Raw genomic sequence first — 22,340 nt, 5'->3', positions numbered from 1 at the left:
GTTGAGGGACCCTATTGACTATTAATAGGACCCATCAAGCGTTAAATATATTTGGCAGGAAGAATAATTCTGCACACTATACTTGCGAAGTTCTCCCACAACACCCAAGGATAACACAGAGTCTCCCATAGATCTTATATTACTAATGTTTATATAGAAGTGACATGTTACAAATATATATAAATCAACATTTGCTCTGCACATTACTGCTCAAAAGGTCGAAATAAAGTCCTGAAATATCCTTCTTCAGTTCAGTTGTTTCTCGGCCGGAAAAAAAAATTTCATAGAATAAAAGTGGAGGGGAAAAAAACGTTGGCGCTGATCTTGCTGAAGAGATAAAGTAGTGTCCGTCAGTATAAATAAGTTATGTATGAGGAGTCTCTGGGATGCTACAGGAACAGTCTGAGAGCATGGACTCCCGGCAATGGGATAAAGACGAAGCTATATGGAAACACTCCTACCTGAGGTCACATCCAGAAACAGTCATGTGATGGCTCTAGATCACATGACAGGAAGACTGATGCATACGGCCCAGGCATTTAGTGGTAAACATTTTGATTGGCTGGTCTCACCCCCATCGGTATGTAGCCCTCTAGGCCTATCAGCTCCTGGCAAGGACTTTTGCACCATCTAGAACACATGCTGTTATACAGAGCAGCTGCGTTTGTCCCGACTCATAGATGGGGGTTCCTGAGCAGGGGACCCACCTCTATGATATTTATGTGCCCTGGTTGGGCACATGGACAGGGGTTGTTTTCATGAGATAAACCATTAATGAATCATTCTATACATCAAGCCCCTGATTTAATAAGCTCAAAACTCCTAGACTATCCATTTAAAAGGTGCTTAAAGGGGTTATCCAGCGCAACAAAAACATGGCCACTTTTTCCGCTCCCTTGTCTCCAGTTCAGGTGTGGTTTGCAATTATGCTCCATTTACCTCAATGGAACTGAGTTTGAAACCACACCCAATCTGGAGACAAGAGGGGGGGGGGGTGAGTGGCCATGTTTTTGTAGCGCTGGATAACCCCTTTAAACTGACCTCCAAGTTCTTATCACGCATCCATTTTAGCAAACAACAAAACGGGAGCATGTTTCCTTAGACTTCTGCTGCTCCTCTGTTATTCCTCCTGTAAATATGTTGCCGAGTTGACAACTAAGCAATTCCAATTTATTCCTATCCTTACAGGAGGAATGACAATGCAGAGCTCTAGGGAAACGGCTGCGGAATTGGTATTTTATGGATAGTGCAAGCATCTGCTCAAACCTGATCTCTTAGAAAAGCCGATGGGTCCTCTGTACAACAGCGCTAATATTTTTTCTTTGGAGAACCCTGCGCCAAATGAAAAAGGACTAAGAAAAATAGAGGGGAAAAAAAAATCCTGAACTCATACCTAGATATGCTTATTCTATCAAGTGCAGTGTCTGTAAAAGTAGAATCAATCAGAGATGAGTCAGAGGATCCTAATTTCATGCATCGAGCTAAGCCGTGTGACAGTGATTAAAATACAGAAACTCCCCCCGCCCCTCCCCCCCCCCCCCAAACCGCAGAAACGTGGCTCAAACAAATCAAACATGGTCAGTCAGCGGCTACATCTGTTGAGTAGAGTTCCCGTTCCAGGTATTGTTTTCATCCTCGTCATCTTGCGTCCTTAACCTGTAGATTTTGCCTTCTTTCTTAAATTCCTCTGATCGTTTATCAAGTACCCTTTTTCGAACAGCTTCTCTGGAGGAGAAAAAAAAAAGTCAAGTTATCAGTGTACAAGAACAATCAGGCTACGCTGAGACATGGAGCGAGTTTTACCAAGTGGCCGATATGTCTACAGGTAGATCTGCCACTGTACCTCAATTTCTCTTATTGTATTGCAAAGGAAGGAATTCACAGCAGAAACATTCCGCACGTATGTACATTTTGAATTGCAGTGAACAGGGTCAGAAGCAGGTGTCTCCATTTACTGCGTAGTGGCTGGACCTTGATACTGCAGCTCAGCCGCTGTTCACCTGGCCGTGGGCTGAGTTGCAGACATGTGTGGCCACTGCTACAAAGTGAATAGACACAACGGCTTCCAGCCCCATCCACCGTGTAGTGTGAGCGACAAGTATGTAGGTGTTCTGAAAAGGGTAACAAATCGCGGCTGCAAAACTCCTCTGACTGTCGCTTATCTGCCAACACTTACCTGAAGTGCATGGTTAGCTTTAGATGTGTGAACTATCCTAACCAACAAGGGACACCTGTATCTTCCCTCACATCTCCAAAAATTCCAACCCCGAGCTGCTTGTAAGGCAAATCCCACAACCTGGATTGCACATGCTCAGTTTACAGCCACCTACCTTGGTACCAATTAGGTCACATGAAAATCTGCTTACTGTACACAAAAAGCCGCCATAACATGAGCTCCTGGGTAAGAGGTGCAGAGTTAGGGTACGTGCACACCCAGAATGGCGACAGAAAACGTGTTGCGCATTCCGCAACTTGCTCTTACTCGTGGACTGTGACGGGCGCATGCGTCTCTGCCCGTGTCGTACACTCCATTCTATGCACCTGCTCATTCTTTGAACGGAAGACGGAATCTGCCTGTGCATAGAATAGAGTCTATGACACAGGTGGAGACACGCACGTCCGCGAGCGAGCTGCGGAAGGTGCACCAGGTTTTTCGTCGCCATTACGTAGTGTGCATGTACCCTTAGAGGAAATGTGTAACCTTAACGTTCTTTAACTGATTAGAGTCAGATACTAAAACTTGTTATTTTATTCTAATCTGTTTCTATTTTCCAACTTTTATTTTTAGTTATTTCACTATTTGTACAATGTTATGGGGGCGGCCATACTGCCTGAGCTGTTTTTAACAGCATTTAGCGACATGCTTTACAGCAAGACGATAATAGACGGACTATGTTCCCTTGAGAGGAATGCAAAACATCATTGAGCGCGCTTCTGTGACCTAAGGCCAGCCACTGTGGTAAGTTAAGTTGCAGACAATGTTGCACAAGGGGATGTACAATATTTTCTATAGAATAAGTCCCAAATAAACTATGCAAATCATCCTTGTATATAGATGTCACACAGAGAAAGCTCCATCCTGCAGTACAGAACACTTACCTCTTTGGCTCTGAACTAGTAGAGGCTGAGGAGCTTGCACTTTCTTGTTGTGTATAACCTGGCCTATCTGTGTGCTGTGTTGGGGGTGGGCTACTGAATAAGAAACTGCTAAGAAACCGCCATACTGCAAGAAGAGGGTACAACAAGGTGCCCAAAAAGCCCCAGACCCCTCCGTCTGATGACTGCACTACGGCCCGAGCTGGCCTTCCAGCCTGTCAATAAAGCAGAAGAGGAGAAATGAATATACACTGGAGCTGCATATATAGCTCATTATATGGGTATATTCACAAGCGGCAGATCTGTTGCAGAAAAGTCTCTACCAGGTGATTGGATTTCTACAAGCTGGCGATGAATGGGGCAGTGACAGAAATCTCTGCAACAAACCTATCACATGTGAATTGACCGTATAGTATCTACTCGCTGCACACCTACCGGCAAGAGGACTATTGAGGCACTGGGTGCGAGTTCCAGAGACAGTAAAGATTTCCCATAATCCTCTTTGGTAAATTCTCTTCGAGGAAACATGGTTGCTAAGGAGAAATTGCCATAGGTGTTTCCAACAGTCTGTGAAGATAATAAATGCATCTTATTAATGCTCATCCGTTTTCTGCCATTTTAACCTTACTTGTAATGACGGTCCTGACCTCGGCCATGACTATATGCTCATTAAAAGGAAATCTACATTTATACTGTGTCAGCTTCAGTGATCCTTTTACAAAGCCATAGAAAAAAAAAAACGTCTGGTTTCTTTCATCTATGCAAAATGTGCAGACAGCCATCCCTTGTCATAACCTGTTCAGCTTCCAGCGGCAATACAGCAAAACTGAATGTTTAGTTGGAACTTTAGGAAAAGTTCTAATATTTTTGGAATTATTGTAATACAATGTATTGTAGTTTACCAAATGTAACTTCAGAAATTGAGATTTCTATCCATTTAATGAATAAAACTCTAGTCTTTTACCATATTGCTATCACACTAGCAAACTCATGACTTAAATAAATAAAACTTCTAACGTGTCATCAGACACATCAAAAGTTATTGATCACAGCGGGTCTCACTGCCGACACCTGCTCTATTCAGAAAATATAGCCGGGGAAAGATCAAGGCAGCGCGATCCTCTCCCCGGCCAGCAGCTCAGACTGCCAAAATGTCCTATGGACTTCTATGGGGAATTTTCATGGACTGCACTGCAGGCTGGGGTTGGCATCGCGCTGCCGTGATCTTTCCCTGGTTATATATCTGATCAGAGCAAGGGTCAGCAGTGAGACCCGCTCTGATCAATAACTTTTGACCTGTCAAAAGGGCATAGGAAGCTCATCAGTGGTGGTCTTGGCACACTGAAATGTTGTGAAGCCTCACAGAGAATGAATGGAGTGCAGGACACATACATACATTCAGTGCACTCCATACATTTAGGGGGACAGTTTTCCTTTAATCTTGTGATCGGTGAGGGTCTTAGCAGTTTAATTTTCACCAATTATATTGCAATTCCCTATCCTATATGGATCTGGGATATGCCCATGTATTGTATTGGACACTGTAGCTTGGTTCTTTCAACCTTATACACTACTGAACATCTCTGGGAATATAAACCAGGTGCTGCTCTATTCAATAGAAACAGCTACCTATATCATCTATTCTTTTCAAGTCAGCGATATAAAATAGAATCTTAACAAAAGAAAAATGGTTCTTTGAGAAATAATGGAGATTAAATCCTTTCTTCTCCGCTGACCTGTGCAGCAAACTGCCTGGCTTCCTCCAGAGGAGCTTCTGACGAGAACTGGTTAGTGAAGGAAGAGCCATCGGGAAGTCGGAACTGTATCCTGGCTACAGTCCTGAACAGATGGAGAACACAATGTCATATGCAGGTAAGACGAGACGGCAGAAGGCAGGGGCAAGGATACAGTGCTTACCTTCGCTCTTTCTGTGCTGCTTCCCTCCTGGCTTCCATCTCCGCCTGTCGCGCCTGTAGTTCAGCTGCCCTTATGGCCTCTTGTTCTTCTTTATTCTTTGCAAATCGGGCAGCTCGATCAGCACGGTCCTGTATATATAAAAATACATATATTATTCTACAGCCAATCGCCTCTAGAAGTACATGGAAGGAAATTTGCATTGTTCTACATGAGGTGATGAATGTTGTCAGTACAACCTTAACAGTATGCCTTGTATCAGCCCAGGACTTCCTATGGTGACTCACATACTGGGAAATATAATCCCCACACCTGGCACTGAGCAGTACTTGTATAGACCCCTGCATTATAGGAGCTTAGTTTTCAGAAATGTTTTCAGAAGCAACTAGGAAAACAGTGAGTGCAGCTCTGGAGTATAATACAGGATGTAACTCAGGATCAGTAATGTAACGTATGTTCACAGTGACCCCACCAGCAGAACAGTGAGTGCAGCTCTGGAGTATAATACAGGATGTAACTCAGGATCAGTAATGTAACGTATGTACACAGTGACCCCACCAGCAGAATAGTGAGTGCAGCTCTGGAGTATAATACAGGATGTAACTCAGGAGCAGTAACGTATGTACACAGTGACCCCACCAGCAGAACAGTGAGTGCAGCTCTGGAGTATAATACAGGATGTAACTCAGGATCAGTAATGTAACGTATGTACACAGTGACCCCACCAGCAGAACAGGGAGTGCAACTCTGGAGTATAATAAAGGATGTAACTCAGGATCAGTAATGTAATGTATGTACACAGTGACCCCACCAGCAGAATAGTGAGTGCAGCTCTGGGGTATAATACAGGATGTAACTCAGGATCAGTAATGTAATGTATGTACACAGTGACCCCACCAGCAGAATAGTGAGTGCAGCTCTGGAGTATAATACAGGATGTAACTCAGGATCAGTAATGTAATGTATGTACACAGTGACCCCACCAGCAGAATAGTGAGTGCAGCTCTGGGGTATAATACAGGATGTAACTCAGGATCAGTAATGTAAATGTATGTACACAGTGACCCCCCAGCAGAATAGTGAGTGCAGCTCTGCAGTATAATATGGGATATAACTCAGGATCAGTATAGGATCAGTAATGTAACGTATGTACACAGTGACCCCACCAGCAGAACAGTGAGTGCAGCTCTGAAGTATCTAACCTGTGCAATCTGTTGCCTAATCCGTTCCCTGGCAGCTTTGTCCTCGGCTTTCTCCCGGTTTCTTTCCTCCAGTGCCCTCTTGGCCTGATCATCCTCCTGCTTTCTTTTATACTCCAGCATGTCTTTTCCCAGTTTTCTCCTCTCGATCTCCTTCTTGATCTCTTTCTTTAGAAGACAAATATAGAGAAAGGATACTGTAATTATTCCACACAAACCCAAGTATTCAGCAATGTTAGGAAGGTGCTTACTTCTTGCTCTTCCTTCTTTTTCTCCTCCATTTTCTTTTCCAGCTTGGACATAACTCTACAATCAAGATATTATAATAGCTGAGTCAATTCAAGCCCTTTTATTCTGATATGTGAAGATGTTCTTAAAGAGTACCTGTCATCAAAAGGAAGTTTTGACATAGCATCAAGCCTGGTAAAATGTATTCATCACAGCAGGTCTCACTACTAAGAAACGCTGTGATGAGGAGATATAGCTGGGGAGAGAGCACAATCCACTGCTAGCCCCAGCCACTCATTCCAACAAGAGAGCCCCATAGACTTACATTGTGAGAATAAGCCGTTATGGAGATACGGCCAGGGAGTGGATCGCGCTTCTGTGCTCTCTTCCCGGCTATATCTCCTGATCACAGCAGTGAGACCCTCTGTCATAAATACTTTTTACCATGCCTGATGGTAGGTTAAAACTTATATTTGATGACAAGTACTTTTTCAACTTTAAGGGGGGTTCTCCAGACAGACAATTAAGGCGATCAACAAGTGATCCACAGGGAGTCTGAAAACCAACACTGTGCCAATCAGTTCTTTGTCACCTGAATCTACACAGTTAACTCTATACATTGTGTAGTGCTGGGTTGCTTCAGTTCAGCCCCATACAATTTAAATTGGAGCTGAGCTGCATTAACCCAACACACAATGAACAGAGCTGTCCACTTCTGACTCTGTAATAATTATGTAGATATGGGAGTCGTGGCTCTGGTAAAGAGCTAATCAACAGGGTGCTGGGTGTCTGCACCCCATCAATTAGGCCATTGCTATCCATCCCGAGCATAGACCAACAATTATAAAATACATAAAGAGACAATTAGCAAGTCTGTATAATTTAAATATAAAGCCGACCTCTCCATTTTTTCTGCCATGTCATTGGGGGACTCGCTGGCACCTTCCACCACCTCCTTTGATTCCTCTATGGGAGAATCGTCACTTTCTGCTGGGAGAAATTCAAAATACATTTACACTGAATGCACGGAGCATACGGAAACAAAGTCATGGCAGGGCAACGTACTAAGCATCTGACCTGGGGTGGTCTCTGGGGAAGCGGATGAGGTCTCTTCAGGGGGAGATTCTGTAGATGGGCTCTCCGATACAGGACAGGATTCAGTGGATCCAGTTACTGGAGGATCACAGGGTACATTTGTGTCTTCTGCTAACTGGTCATTTTTCCCCGTGTGCATCTAGTAGGGAGATTAAAAGAAAGTCAAACAATGAAAAACTTGCTGCATCATGCAACATCCCGATGTCCATCCAGCAACACTACAGGTCTGTCTATAAAAACCAGAGTCACGTGGTTCAATGATGCAGATTGACATGTTTCATGTATGCAATTGTAACCGGTTGCTTTTGATAATAGTCTGAGAAGGCTATAACCACACAGAATTATAGAAAAATAAGAGATTTATTACAGAAAACAATACTTAGCTGCAGTTACAGATGGTACAGATGAATAGATGTTCCTTCCACAATGAAATGGGGAGCCCCATAGTATATTATGGACTAATATACACCCATCTCGCTCGATGACAGGGTGCTGGGCACCTTCCATCCATGGTCCCAGCTGAGGCTGACTAGAAGCTACATACCCCCGATCTTTATAGTAAGTTTGGGTGGGGGGTGATGTGCTTCCAATGTCTATGTAGACCACTGATGACCATGAATGGAAGTTTACCAGGCTTTGTACATGTTTATCAAGCACAATGTGGTTGTTCAATTTCAGCTACATGCATTTGGACAATAACAACAACTGTGTCCTCCAATGTTGACACTACTGGGGAGGTTTATGGCCGAACAGTTGACATAACAATACATCTGCCTATTCCCATGCACATAGCTAAATACAAACCAATCCCACTTACACAGCCAGCTAAGATAGATAGATAGATAGATAGATAGATAGATACAAATAAGACATGAAAACACTACATTCCTTCCTATCACATGAATAAGACACTTTAACTATCTGAAATAAACCCATCCGGTTACACTCCACCCCTTGTCTTATTGATGTGATTTAAGGAAGTTACAAAACATTATTTGTGATGTCATAGATTTGGTATCATCCTCATTTGAACATGTAATTATTCACATACTATTCTCTTCATTTTATACTTCATCTCCTGTTTCTAAACCTTTGTGTAATAAAGTAAACTTGAGACCATGACAAGTACATATCAGTCATGACACTTCCCACCCCTTGGTCCATAATGGACATGAGGTTGCTGTAGGACAATATTTCACTATTTCTTATTTGTCTATCACAGAAATTACCTCGGCACTGACTGAACTAAAAAACAAAACTGGAAAAGACTGGTGTGCTGGATTATCAGTCATAGCACTGAAAAAATTCCTCTTTAGTTCGTAAATGTCTCTCTTTATAGATGTCTTTGCAAGTGGATTGGTCTGTCTCAGTCAATCCCCCTCCTCTCTCTCAGGTCAGGGGGGGTGCAGATATGGCTGGAGGTACAGACTCTAGAGCCCATTTCTGTGGCAGTGCTGTGCCGGGTGAGGGTCATCTTTCTCCATCATCTTGGCACCTTGGCAGACAGTCGTCTCAGGTTGTCGCCTCTTCAGGCTCCTCTGCACCTCCTCTGAAGATGGGAGTTAGAGACAGACCACAGCAGATAAAGACCACAGCAGATAAACATTCAAGCTGTAAGGGGTGGGCTCAGCAACTCAGTCTCAGTCACAAGAACAGAATAGCATGACTTGCAGCGTCCTTGGTGGCTCTTGTATCTCTTGTATCTCTTTATAGTGTTTGTTCTTCACCACCCCTTCATTACATGAATGAAACAAAAGTAACAAATGTCACACTCTAATTTTGTCAATCCAACACCTTCTTGTAGTAACATTGCCCAGTCAGCACCTGAGGATTTCTGTTCTAGAACAAACAAGACAAACACATATTGTCCTCCTATATGCCTCTAGTCATTCTACCCTTATTGCTAAATACTCTAAGGTTCTCAGGTATCTCATCAATATCATGTACATATTTCTGTTATAGCAAGAGGGAGTATAAAACATGTCAACTTTCTTTTACCATCTGTCAAATTTGATTCAATTTAGTACATTTCATTTTAGATCATATCATCTATAAATTTTCACAATGCAGGCAGGTTACTTTTACATTTTTTATCTGTCATATAACCCCAACATACAACTCATAGAACTATACATCAGTCTGAGCCATCCATACATACAGGTAATATTCACATACAGCTCATAGAATGATCTAAATAGATCACTCTATTGCTTTCAGCTGAGTTCAAAATCGCTGCGCAAACGTTTAGAAACATATAACATACGGCAGTACAGACAAACAATAGACATACATGGGCCCATTCACAACAGTCTCACAGGAAGCGCAAAGTCACTTCCAAAAAAACAAAAACAAAAGAGTTCTTATCAACTCTAACTGGAGCTCCAAACAAAAACCAAAAACCTAAATGCGCATTTTTATTCAGTCTGGTGTCTCACTGAACTACAATCCCCAGTATAACCAAACAACACATGTGGGTAGTACTACAAAAAAGAACATTAAGTTTTACTCTGGCCAGGACTCAACAGGTGATACCAAACCTGGCTTCTCTGCTAGGATGGCCACTTACTCCTGCAAACAAACAAATCATTAGTTGTAATTAGGGGAAGAAAAAACATTAGCAGGAGGTGTCTCTTCACTTCTGTTCTTCTCTCAACAGCTGCAGAATACAAAACAATAAGGAAAACACAACATGTACACAATACAAAAGTACTGACATTTGGCCAATTTGTTACCACGTGGATTTAAATGAATGTTAAAGGATATCCATTACATCCCAGGTTATACACATACTATATATAGCAATATTCCAAGAACCTGCAGATAAAACACAGACATATTAGTTATATCATAGATTAAATAATCCCATGAAGTCATCATGTTCCATCAGACTAATCTTTATCTGACTGGTCCACACAAAAAATACAAACACTAAAACAATGGACAGAGGACAACACTTTGTACAGAGATTAAGTCTATAAATGTCACCACCAGATAGTCATCAACTTTCCTTCAAATGACAAGAGTCCCCAACTGATATCATTCTAGCCAATATATTCATGATCTTCATTAGTTTCAAATGTGAATATCTAGTAATATCTACACTTAAAACTCCACCAACTCCATGCTACTACTATAATCTATACATCAGCTTCAGGGGCTGAACACAGACTGTTACCTGACAAGCTGCTGCTCACTCTGCTCTCCTAGATACAGAGATAGAAAAACTTTTCTGCAGTGCAAATACACATGCAACGTCATATACGGACCATTACAACACAAATATACAAGCCTTCATTTGGCTGGAAGTTACACTTTTCACTATCACACTGTTACCTTTTAAACATTCGTCGTTCCAATACCGGTAATACAATAACATCCATTCTTATCGGCCAATAACACACAACTTCTACTCATCCTCTTTGCAAACACATTACTACAGGTTTCACATCTCTCTAACTCTTACCATGAGTTACTTCAAACCTATAAAACAACACACTGTGACCGCTCATTGGCCAAAACCTGGTGAGGAGCTGCTCCCACCCTACAATCTCCACATCCATGAAGCCCACTTGCTTCACTTCTTTTTCTTGTTTGTCTCTCTCAATTCGCGCCAGCAGACAGATCCATCCCACATCTGCTGCGGTCTTCCGCCATTCAAGAGACATAACAAGGCACCACCAGCCGACTGGGGTCTGTCAGCTGAAATGGTGTCACCACCTCGAGTGCTGGGTGCCCAGGGTCGCGAACTACACACCCACCAGGGGACTGGACTCGCTTTGTCATCTACCCCACAACTACACATCTCAGCTAACACATACATTATATTTCTATTATATAGTTATAGCAATTCCTGGACTATTATCCCACTTCTGACACCATTATGTAACCGGTTGCTTTTGATAATAGTCTGAGAAGGCTATAACCACACAGAATTATAGAAAAATAAGAGATTTATTACAGAAAACAATACTTAGCTGCAGTTACAGATGGTACAGATGAATAGATGTTCCTTCCACAATGAAATGGGGAGCCCCATAGTATATTATGGACTAATATACACCCATCTCGCTCGATGACAGGGTGCTGGGCACCTTCCATCCATGGTCCCAGCTGAGGCTGACTAGAAGCTACATACCCCCGATCTTTATAGTAAGTTTGGGTGGGGGGTGATGTGCTTCCAATGTCTATGTAGACCACTGATGACCATGAATGGAAGTTTACCAGGCTTTGTACATGTTTATCAAGCACAATGTGGTTGTTCAATTTCAGCTACATGCATTTGGACAATAACAACAACTGTGTCCTCCAATGTTGACACTACTGGGGAGGTTTATGGCCGAACAGTTGACATAACAATACATCTGCCTATTCCCATGCACATAGCTAAATACAAACCAATCCCACTTACACAGCCAGCTAAGATAGATAGATAGATAGATAGATAGATAGATAGATAGATAGATAGATAGATAGATAGATAGATAGATACAAATAAGACATGAAAACACTACATTCCTTCCTATCACATGAATAAGACACTTTAACTATCTGAAATAAACCCATCCGGTTACAGCAATGATACCATTACAAGGGTCACATGTTCCTGATGCAGTTATATCATCATACCGGTCACATGTTCCTGGTGCAGTTATATCATCATAAGGGTCACATGTTACTGGTGCAGTTATATGACCACAGGGGTCACATGTTACTGGTGCAGTTATATGACCACAGGGGTCACATGTTACTGGTGCAGTTATATGATCTCATGGGTCACATGTTCCTGGTGCAGTTAAATGACCACAGGGGTCACATGTTCCTGGTGCAGTTATATGATCACAGAGGTCACATGTTCTTGGTGCAGTTGTATCATTACAGGGGTCACATGTTCCTGGTGCAGCTATATCAGTACAAGGTTCATATGTTTCATGTATGCAGTAATATCGGCACAAATGTCTCATGTTTGTTACATGCAGTGATACCACCACAAGAGTATGCAGTGATAACGTAAGTGTCACATGCTTTGTGTATGCAGCAATACCAGCACAAAGGTCAAATGTTTCTGAAGCACGGACACCATATCTCATTGTGATACAAATTTCATATTACTACTGAGCTTTGAAGAGCTGGATGAGTAGATAAAAGCTGGGATAAGTATGAAAGTGTGAAGGTTTCGGCACTGAATCTTTTGGAATTTAAAGGGGTTATCCAAAATTAGAAAAAGCACAGCTGCTATACTGCATAAACAGCGCCACCGCTGTCCCAGGTTGGATGTGGTATTACAGCTCAGCTCCATTCACGTCCATGTAATTAAGCTGCAAAACAACACACAACCTGGGATCAAGAGTGCGGTTGTTTTTGGAAGAAAGCAGACAAGTTTTTTTAATGCAATTTCTTCCATAAACAGCACCACACCTGTCTGGGGTTGTGTCTGGAATTGCAGCTCCACTCACACACAACCCAGGAAAAGTGGCTGTTTTTGAAAGAAGTCGGCCATGTTAGACCTGGACAAATCCTTTTAGTCTTGAGTAATCTGAGGCTGACTGGCTGATGCGGTCATGCCGTCTGACAATCCCACCGAAAACCGTATGATTCACAAGAGTCTATTCCTGGCAATCAGATCATGTCCTTCTGGGGCTTAGGTTGTCAGCTCTTGGTACAACCAGCATCAAACACAGATTTCTTTTATATGTGAAACCGTCTCTAATCTCAAATAGCTAAATCGTGATTGCGACGTCCTCTCTACCGACTCCCACACACTTCTGAACGGCCATCTGTCAAATAAAAAAGGTTAAAAAGCAACTGAGGCAGCGAGAAATAAAACCTCTAAGTAAATATCAGCGTCATTGTGAAACAGAACATAAAGGCTTTGTGGTTTGGCACAGACTTCTGGCTGTTCTACACACTGACAGACCCAACATGTCGGACAGCTGGGGGGTGGGGGGCGCTCCGCACCTGCTTCACTTTGGTTATCTTTGCTATTAATTCCTCGGCTGATATGCTGCCAGCAATGACTTCCAGTGGAATTCCATTCTCTCCAATGAAGAAGCTGGACGGGATACAAACCACAGGATCTGGGAGGACACTTGTAAAGGGCCAATGACTAGTACAAAATGGTGTATCATCACTCATCATATGTAACCCGCAGTGTCACTGTGTACATACATTACTGATCCTGAGTTACATCCTGTATTATACTACAGAGCTGCACTCACTATTCTGCTGGTGGGGTCACTGTGTACATATATCACATTACTGATCCTGAGTTACATCCTGTATTATACTCCAGAGCTGTACTCACTATTCTGCTGGTGGGGTCAAAGTGTACATACATTACTGATCCTGCACTGAGCCAGAGTTACATTCTGTATTATACTCCAGAGCTGTACTCACTACTCTGCTGGTGGGGTTACTGTGTACATACATTACTGATCCTGAGTTACATTCTGTATTAGGCTGGGTTCACACTAAGTATATTTCAGTCAGTATTGTGCTCCTCATATTGCAACCAAAACCAGGAGTGGATTAAAAACACAGAAAGGCTCTGGTCACACAATGATGAAATTGAGTGGATGGCCGCCATATAATGGCAAATATTTGCTGTTATTTTAAAACAACGGCTGTTATATTGAAATAATGGCCGTTATTTACTGTTATTTGGCGGCCATCCACTCAGTTTCAACATTGTATGAACAGAGCCTTTCTGTGTTTTTAATCCACTCCTGGTTTTGGTTGCAATATGAGGACCACAATACTGACTGAAATATACGTAGTGTGAACCCAGTCTTATACTGCAGAGCTGCACTCACTATTCTGATGGTAAGATCACTGCGTACATACATTACATTACTTATCCTGTACTGACCCTGAGTTACATCCTGTATTATACTCCAGAGCTGTACTCACTATTCTGCTGGTGTGGTCACTGTGTACATACATTACTGATCCTGAGTTACATCCTGTATTATACTCCAGAGCTGCACTCACTATTCTGCTGGTGGGGTCACTGTGTACATACATTACATTACTGATCCTGAGTTACATCCTATATTATATATAACATTATACATATAAATAGAGGGAAAGGATACAGATCTGGGAGAACTGGAGACAGGTTTCACTGAAAGGGAGAAATATATAAGTTAATAAAACATCATCTATCAGTAGACTTCTATTATACGACATATAAATATACTTCTAGCGCCACACTACGTTCACACTACGTATTTGCGATCCATATGCAAAACAGATGGAATAAACAGATGCATTTGTGTGCATCCGTTGTGATCCGTGTTCCATTGACTTTCATTAGAAGGAAAAACTGATCAAAATGCTTCCCTTTTCTAACGTACACAAAAGTAAGGTCAGCTACGTTTTTGTGTACGTTAAAAAAAGGATGCGTTTTGATTTTTTTTTTATATAATGGAAGTCAATAGAAAAACGGATCAAAACAGATGCACACAAATGCATCAGTTTTTTCCCATCCGTTTTTTTTTTTGCAAAAACGTAGTGTGAACCCAGCCTTAAACATATAAAGACCTGTCCTTTCATGTGGAGCTCATACATTTATAACACATGCAGGGGAGGAGGAAGATGAGGATTTGATGAAGTAAATTGTTATTTAACAAACCTCTTACTGTCAATCTTAATGGCGACAAATCCCTGTGCGGCCGCCCGCACCACCTCCTCGTTCCCCCAGCTCTCCGCCATCTGTGTGGACTGCTCATCATCCCCTGAGACAAGAGAAGAGGTTAGTGTCACCCATAAATGGCCCTAATAATATACAGAGACAAGATGTCTTTATACATAGATATGTATGATGTTTTCATGGTTAGTCTTCATACCGAAACTTCCACTTAAAGCGGTTTTCTGAGACTAAATCTTTAGCTCCTCAGGACAGGTTGTCAGTAATAGACTGACAGGGGTCAGATTCCCAGCAAACCTCCTGATCACTTGATTATAGAGTGGTCTCCTCACTGATTATTATGCACAGTGCCATACATCCTGTAGTGGCTGTGCCTGGTACTGCAGCTTAGCCCCATTTCAGTAAACAGCCACTACACAATATACTATAATAATGAAGAAGCTGGAGCACAGCGCCTCTCCAGTCAGCTGATCAGTGGGGGTGCCTGGAGTGTGACCTCACCTGAAGGATGGGCACAATACACATCAATATGGGATCATATACAGCAGTGGACTCCAAATGTTGCAAAACAATAACTCCCAGCCAAGGAGCGGCAGTACTAGACGTGAGCTGCTGTTCTATTCAAGCTCTATGGGACTGTGAAGAGTCTGGACTACAGGTCTCTTTGCTGTAATTCTTGCAGTGGGGGAGGGGGGGCTCTGCTGTCAGAGATCGTCTATGAGTATATCAGCATTTCATGATCATCAATGAACCTATTAGATCTTGGGCTGCCTTTACACAGAGAAATTTAGCTGACAGATTTGAAGCCAAAGGCAGAAACAGACTATAAACAGAGATCAGGTTATAAAGGAAAGACTGAGATTTCTCCTTTTTTTCAAATCCATTCCTGGCTTTGGCTTAAAAAATCCATCAGATAAATCCGACTGTGTAAATGCTCCATTAGACACACAGATTTCTTGGCCGCAAACGATCACTGATCAGAGCCACATTTGCTGCGCCTCTACACGGCATAAGAAATCAAGCAAATGGGCTGCATGAATGATCCTTGTATTGTTGATGCAGCCCTGGAAAGTGACAGCACAGATATGTATATAGAATATGATGTACATACAGGATATGTATATACCTGCACTGTCAGTGTCCAGATCACAAGCAGCAGTGTATATACCATATACACCAGCCACGCTACTTGTCATCCAGCATCTGGTTCTCCAGTCATCCAGTGAGGACCGGATACCTAGACACCAGATAACAAGCAGCGCGGCTGGCATGTATACACTGACTGAAAACTAACAGCACAAATATATATCCCGTCTGTACCTTATATTCTATATACGTATCTGTGCTGTCAGTTTCCATTTCTATTTCTCAGCCGCACAAACCCTGTTCACACTGGAAGATGAAGAGAAGTTGTAAAGCATGGTAAGTTGCGTCTGCCCGGTCTTCAGCTGACCCCTGCCACTGCCCGGTCTTCAGCTGACCCCTGCCACTGGCCGGTCTTCAGCTGACCCCTGCCACTTATACAATTATCAGCCACAGAAACGTTTCTAGCAACACAGCCTGCTGATAGCAGAAGTCTAAGGGTACTATTACATGGGCCAATCGGGCTCGATAATACCTGTAAACGAGCGCCAATCTGCTATATTGGCGCTCGTTTACTGGGCCTATTACACGGCACGATAATCATTTAACAAGGGCTGCATGGACATCGTTACTGATGCCCTTGCTTAAACTCTATACATTACCTATCCAGGCTGCAGGGCTCCTCTTGCGCTCTGCTTCTCCCCTGGTCCGCGTGCTCCAGCTTCAGAGCGGCCTGTCTCTTTTGAAAGGCCGCTCAGCCAATCACTGACCACGGCGGTCCTGGCCTGTGATTGGCTGAGGAGCTCTGGAGCTGCAGCGCGTGGACCAGGGGAGAAGCAGAGCGCAAGAGGAGCCCTGCAGCATGGACAGGTAATGTATTCTTTTGCATATTGTCAGCCGCGCACCGCTATTACACATAGCGATGGTTGGCACCCGACAATTATAGATCCACACCTATATCAACGATCAGTCAATGATGGTTGTCATCGGCTGATCGTTGTGTTTATTACACGGAACGATAATCGGCCAGATAGGGTCGATTATCGTTACGTATAATAGTAACCCTAAGGGTCATGTCGCATGGGGCGACTGTCAGCAGAACAAGCCAATATCACCCTGAGCTCCCTCAATGACTGATGAGGCCGTTCTGAGCCGTCTCATTGGCCGCACATCTCCCTGGGAAATAGCCATAGGATGTATCTATGTTTTCCCGGACTCCCTAGGGATGCATCCCACCTGCTCAGCCTCCAGGACTCCCTAGGGATGCCTCCCACCTGATCAGCCTCCAGGACTCCCTAGGGATGCCTCCCACCTGATCAGCCTCCAGGACTCCCTAGGGATGCCTCCCACCTGATCAGCCTTCAGGACTCCCTAGGGATGCCTCCCACCTGATCAGCCTCCAGGACTCCCTAGGGATGCCTCCCACCTGATCAGCCTCCAGGACTCCCTAGGGATGCCTCCCACCTGATCAGCCTCCAGGACTCCCTAGGGATGCCTCCCACCTGATCAGCCTCCAGGACTCCCTAGGGATGCCTCCCACCTGATCAGCCTCCAGGACTCCCTAGGGATGCCTCCCACCTGATCAGCCTCCAGGACTCCCTAGGGATGCCTCCCACCTGATCAGCCACCAGGACTCCCTAGGGATGCCTCCCACCTGATCAGCCACCAGGACTCCCTAGGGATGCCTCCCACCTGATCAGCCACCAGGACTCCCTAGGGATGCCTCCCACCTGATCAGCCACCAGGACTCCCTAGGGATGCCTCCCACCTGATCAGCCACCAGGACTCCCTAGGGATGCCTCCCACCTGATCAGCCACCAGGACTCCCTAGGGATGCCTCCCACCTGATCAGCCACCAGGACTCCCTAGGGATGCCTCCCACCTGATCAGCCTCCAGGACTCCCTAGGGATGCCTCCCACCTGATCAGCCTCCAGGACTCCCTAGGGATGCCTCCCACCTGATCAGCCACCAGGACTCCCTAGGGATGCCTCCCACCTGATCAGCCACCAGGACTCCCTAGGGATGCCTCCCACCTGATCAGCCACCGGTAATCAAATGCTGATTGATCTGAAGCGGTGGTCTCCTCTCTAGTTGGCGGATGGTTACAGCGGTGCTATGGCCATCTAATCGGGTCCTACCACAGCACAGTGTGAACACGGCCGGCACTACTAGAGCTCTGCTGGTCAGTAAGCTGGATGATGACCTGTGGGAGCTGTCCTGGCGGCCATATTAGCGGTCACCCAGCTTTCCTATCAGCCGGATACACAGGGCTCAGTATACATTCCCACCACTGGCCAGAAGGGGGCGTATATTCAGGATATTTGAGGCTTCTGCTTCCACTATGATTTATTCTGCCTGATTTCCACTTTCACCGCAGACGACACCATGATGGATCCCACGTCTGTAGTGCGGCAGCTCCAGCCCTGCTTTACGGTAAGCACGATCCACCATGGCGTCCGTTGTTTTGGCAGGAAGAATACGGACACAGGCTGCGCTTTTCTCTCAGGCTTTGTGGTAGTGTGAACACAGCCCTAGAAGCCATAAGCACCAGTGTCCGCTGTTACCATGGCAACTCCTGTCACCTGTCACTCCATAACTTCCAGCCTATCACTTATACCGCTGTCCTGCCCCCATAACACAGTAACACAGCTGCCCACACCGGGCACCGAGCCCCCAGCCAGCTCACCCGCCACAAACACGACAAACACGGAGCTCCGCTGCTTGGCCGCGGCTATGGCCTCCGGGATGGATCCCTGGAACCAGAGCATGTCCCCGGCCTGGAGTGATTCCCCTGCCTGCCTCCTGTCACTGCGAGCCGGACATCCAGCGATGACGAAGCGCACAACGGGATCCTGACGCGAGAAACGTCATCACGCACGACGCTCACTCTGCTGACAACGCCCCCTTGGGCGGGAAGGAGTGATTCTACCGCCTCCTGGTGCCGGTCACTGCGTTGTCACGGCAACAGATGCAGCCTTCAGATTGATGGCCTTTGCCCTCACCTAACTGTGACCTCTGCTCCCCCCCCTGTTTTAAGTCATAAAAGCTGCAACAGATCAAAATAAAAACTTCATATAATTACATGTTATCGGCCAGTACTTCCCAAACCCTCATAGCTTCATCTTCCTGATACATATGGATTTGTGTTGCCTATAGCAACCAGTCACAGCTCAGCTTTCATTTTACCAGAACATGATGTGATTGGTTGTTATGGGCAACAGAAAGAACCTTTTGTAGGCTTCAGCCCTGGATATTGGTAGCAGGGGCCGCCGCCATTAATGTTTGACTATGTTCAAGCTATTGGGACCTCACATGGAGCGGCTGCTGGAGACTGGGGGACCTCACATGGAGCGGCTGCTGCTGGAGACTGGGGGACCTCACATGGAGCGGCTGCTGGAGACTGGGGGACCTCACATGGAGCGGCTGCTGGAGACTGGGGGACCTCACATGGAGCGGCTGCTGGAGACCGGGGGACCTCACATGGAGCGGCTTCTGGAGACCGGGAGACCTCACATGGAGCGGCTGCTGGAGACTGGGGGACCTCACCTGGAGCGGCTGCTGGAGACTGGGGGACCTCACATGGAGCGGCTGCTGGAGACCGGGGGACCTCACATGGAGCGGCTTCTGGAGACCGGGAGACCTCACATGGAGCGGCTGCTGGAGACTGGGGGACCTCACATGGAGCGGCTGCTGGAGACTGGGGGACCTCACATGGAGCGGCTGCTGGAGACTGGGGGACATCACATGGAGCGGCTGCTGCTGGAGACTGGGGGACATCACATGGAGCGGCTGCTGCTGGAGACTGGGGGACATCACATGGAGCGGCTGCTGCTGGAGACCGGGAGACCTCACATGGAGCGGCTGCTGGAGACTGGGGACCTCACATGGAGCGGCTGCTGGAGACTGGGGGACCTCACATGGAGCGGCTGCTGGAGACTGGGGGACCTCACATGGAGCAGCTGCTGCTAGAGACTGGGGGACCTCACATGGAGCGGCTGCTGGAGACCGGGGGACCTCACATGGAGCGGCTGCTGGAGACTGGGGGACCTCACATGGAGCAGCTGCTGGAGACCGAGGGACCTCACATGGAGCGGCTGCTGCTAGAGACTGGGGAACCTCACATGGAGCTGCTGCTGGAGACTGGGGGACCTCACATGGAGCGGCTGCTGGAGACTGGGGACCTCACATGGAGCGGCTGCTGGAGACTTGGGGACCTCACATGGAGCGGCTGCTGGAGACTTGGGGACCTCACATGGAGCGGCTGCTGGAGACTGGGGGACCTCACATGGAGCAGCTGCTGGAGACCGGGAGACCTCACATGGAGTGGCTGCTGGAGACTTGGGGACCTCACATGGAGCGGCTGCTGGAGACTTGGGGACCTCACATGGAGCGGCTGCTGGAGACTGGGGGACCTCACATGGAGCAGCTGCTGGAGACCGGGAGACCTCACATGGAGCGGCTGCTGCTAGAGACTGGGGAACCTCACATGGAGCTGCTGCTGGAGACTGGGGGACCTCACATGGAGCGGCTGCTGGAGACTGGGGACCTCACATGGAGCGGCTGCTGGAGACCGGGAGACCTCACATGGAGCGGCTGCTGCTGGAGACTGGGGGACCTCACATGGAATGGCTGCTGCTGGAGACTGGGGGACCTCACATGGAGCGGCTTCTGGAGACTGGTGGACCTCACATGGAGCGGCTGCTGGAGACTGGGGGACCTCACATGGAGCGGCTGCTGGAGACTGGGGGACCTCACATGGAGCGGCTGCTGCTAGAGACTGGGGGACCTCACATGGAGCGGCTTCTGGAGACTGGGGGACCTCACATAGAGCGGCTGCTGGAGACTGGGGACCTCACATGGAGCGCTTGCTAGAGACTGGGGGACCTCACATGGAGCGGCTGCTGGAGACTGGGGGACCTCACATGGAGCGGCTGCTGCTGGAGACTGGGGGACCTCATATGGAGCGGCTGCTCTTAGAGACTGGGGAACCTCACATGGAGCGGCTGCTGGAGACTGGGGGACCTCATATGGAGCGGCTGCTGGAGACTGGGGGACCTCACATGGAGCGGCTGCTGGAGACTGGGGGACCTCACATGGAGCAGCTGCTGCTAGAGACTGGGGGACCTCACATGGAATGGCTGCTGCTGGAGACTGGGGGACCTCACATGGAGCGGCTGCTGCTAGAGACTGGGAGACCTTACATGGAGTGGCTGCTGGAGACTGCGGGACCTCACATGGAGCGGCTGCTGGAGACTGGGGGACCTCACATGGAGCAGCTGCTGGAGACTGGAGGAACTCACATGGAGCGGCTGCTGGAGACTGGGGGACCTCACATGGAGCGGCTGCTGCTAGAGACTGGGGGACCTCACATGGAGCGGCTGCTGGAGACTGGGGGACCTCACATGGAGCGGCTGCTGGAGACTTGGGGACCTCACATGGAGCGGCTGCTGGAGACTGGGGGACCTCACATGGAGCGGCTGCTGGAGACTGGGGGACCTCACATGGAGCGGCTGCTGCTGGAGACTGGGGGACCTCATATGGAGCGGCTGCTGCTAGAGACTGGGGGACCTCACATGGAGCGGCTGCTGGAGACTGGGGGACCTCACATGGAGCGGCTGCTGGAGACTGGGGGACCTCACATGAAGCAGCTGCTGGAGACTGGGGGACCTCACATGGAGCTGCGATGCCCTGGCCCCTGGGGGCCACTTCCGCAGTGCTGGTGTTATGAGCGGGCAATGACCGGGGCAGCTGCAGGGTGTATACTTGTCACGGTATAGGCCTGAGGGCAGCACAGCTGCAGGGCCGGTCTGAGGAATCTGCGGGTGATGATGGGCATGCGATTCTTCGCTGCACCTAGTCAGGGCACCAGTTAGTAGACACCAATGCCAGGGTTCAGTAACAGCGGTTTTATTATAGATAAGGTAACTAGTAGCAACAGTTCTGTCCGGATGCAACCGGGTATATAGCAGGCTTTGACAAATAAAGCAGGAGTGGTGCTGCATAGGCTGTGAGAATACGTGCCGGATGATGGGAGTAGGAGTATGAGAGGAATAGCGTTGCTGGGTGGATTAGCTTGAGA

At 46.7% G+C, this 22,340-nt stretch overlaps 1 protein-coding gene across 3 annotated transcripts; it reads right to left on the bottom strand.

The window, feature by feature from the left end:
• Positions 1-1,522: 1,522 nt before the first annotated feature.
• Positions 1,523-19,134, bottom strand: UBXN4 (UBX domain protein 4). Of its 3 annotated transcripts, none has more exons than XM_069982643.1 (13): positions 18,948-19,134; positions 15,163-15,265; positions 14,624-14,652; positions 13,488-13,606; positions 7,503-7,671; positions 7,337-7,427; positions 6,461-6,515; positions 6,213-6,377; positions 5,014-5,141; positions 4,833-4,935; positions 3,532-3,663; positions 3,100-3,311; positions 1,523-1,725 (listed from the first exon to the last, which is right to left on the bottom strand). In XM_069982643.1, exons 1-13 carry the CDS (start codon positions 19,027-19,029, stop codon positions 1,590-1,592), a joined length of 1,524 nt encoding a protein of 507 aa, XP_069838744.1. In that variant the 5' UTR covers positions 19,030-19,134; the 3' UTR covers positions 1,523-1,589. The 3 variants fall into 3 exon arrangements, with proteins under 3 accessions (XP_069838744.1, XP_069838746.1, XP_069838747.1); XM_069982645.1 differs by having other exon boundaries at positions 7,515-7,671; XM_069982646.1 differs by having other exon boundaries at positions 7,337-7,424; positions 7,515-7,671; positions 18,948-19,132.
• Positions 19,135-22,340: the final 3,206 nt, after the last annotated feature.

Source organism: Dendropsophus ebraccatus, chromosome 9, assembly GCF_027789765.1.
Source record: "Dendropsophus ebraccatus isolate aDenEbr1 chromosome 9, aDenEbr1.pat, whole genome shotgun sequence".
Taxonomy (NCBI): Eukaryota; Metazoa; Chordata; class Amphibia; order Anura; family Hylidae; genus Dendropsophus; species Dendropsophus ebraccatus.
The sequence above is the reverse complement of the archived record's forward strand: the minus strand, read 5'-3'. Positions and strand labels throughout refer to the sequence as shown.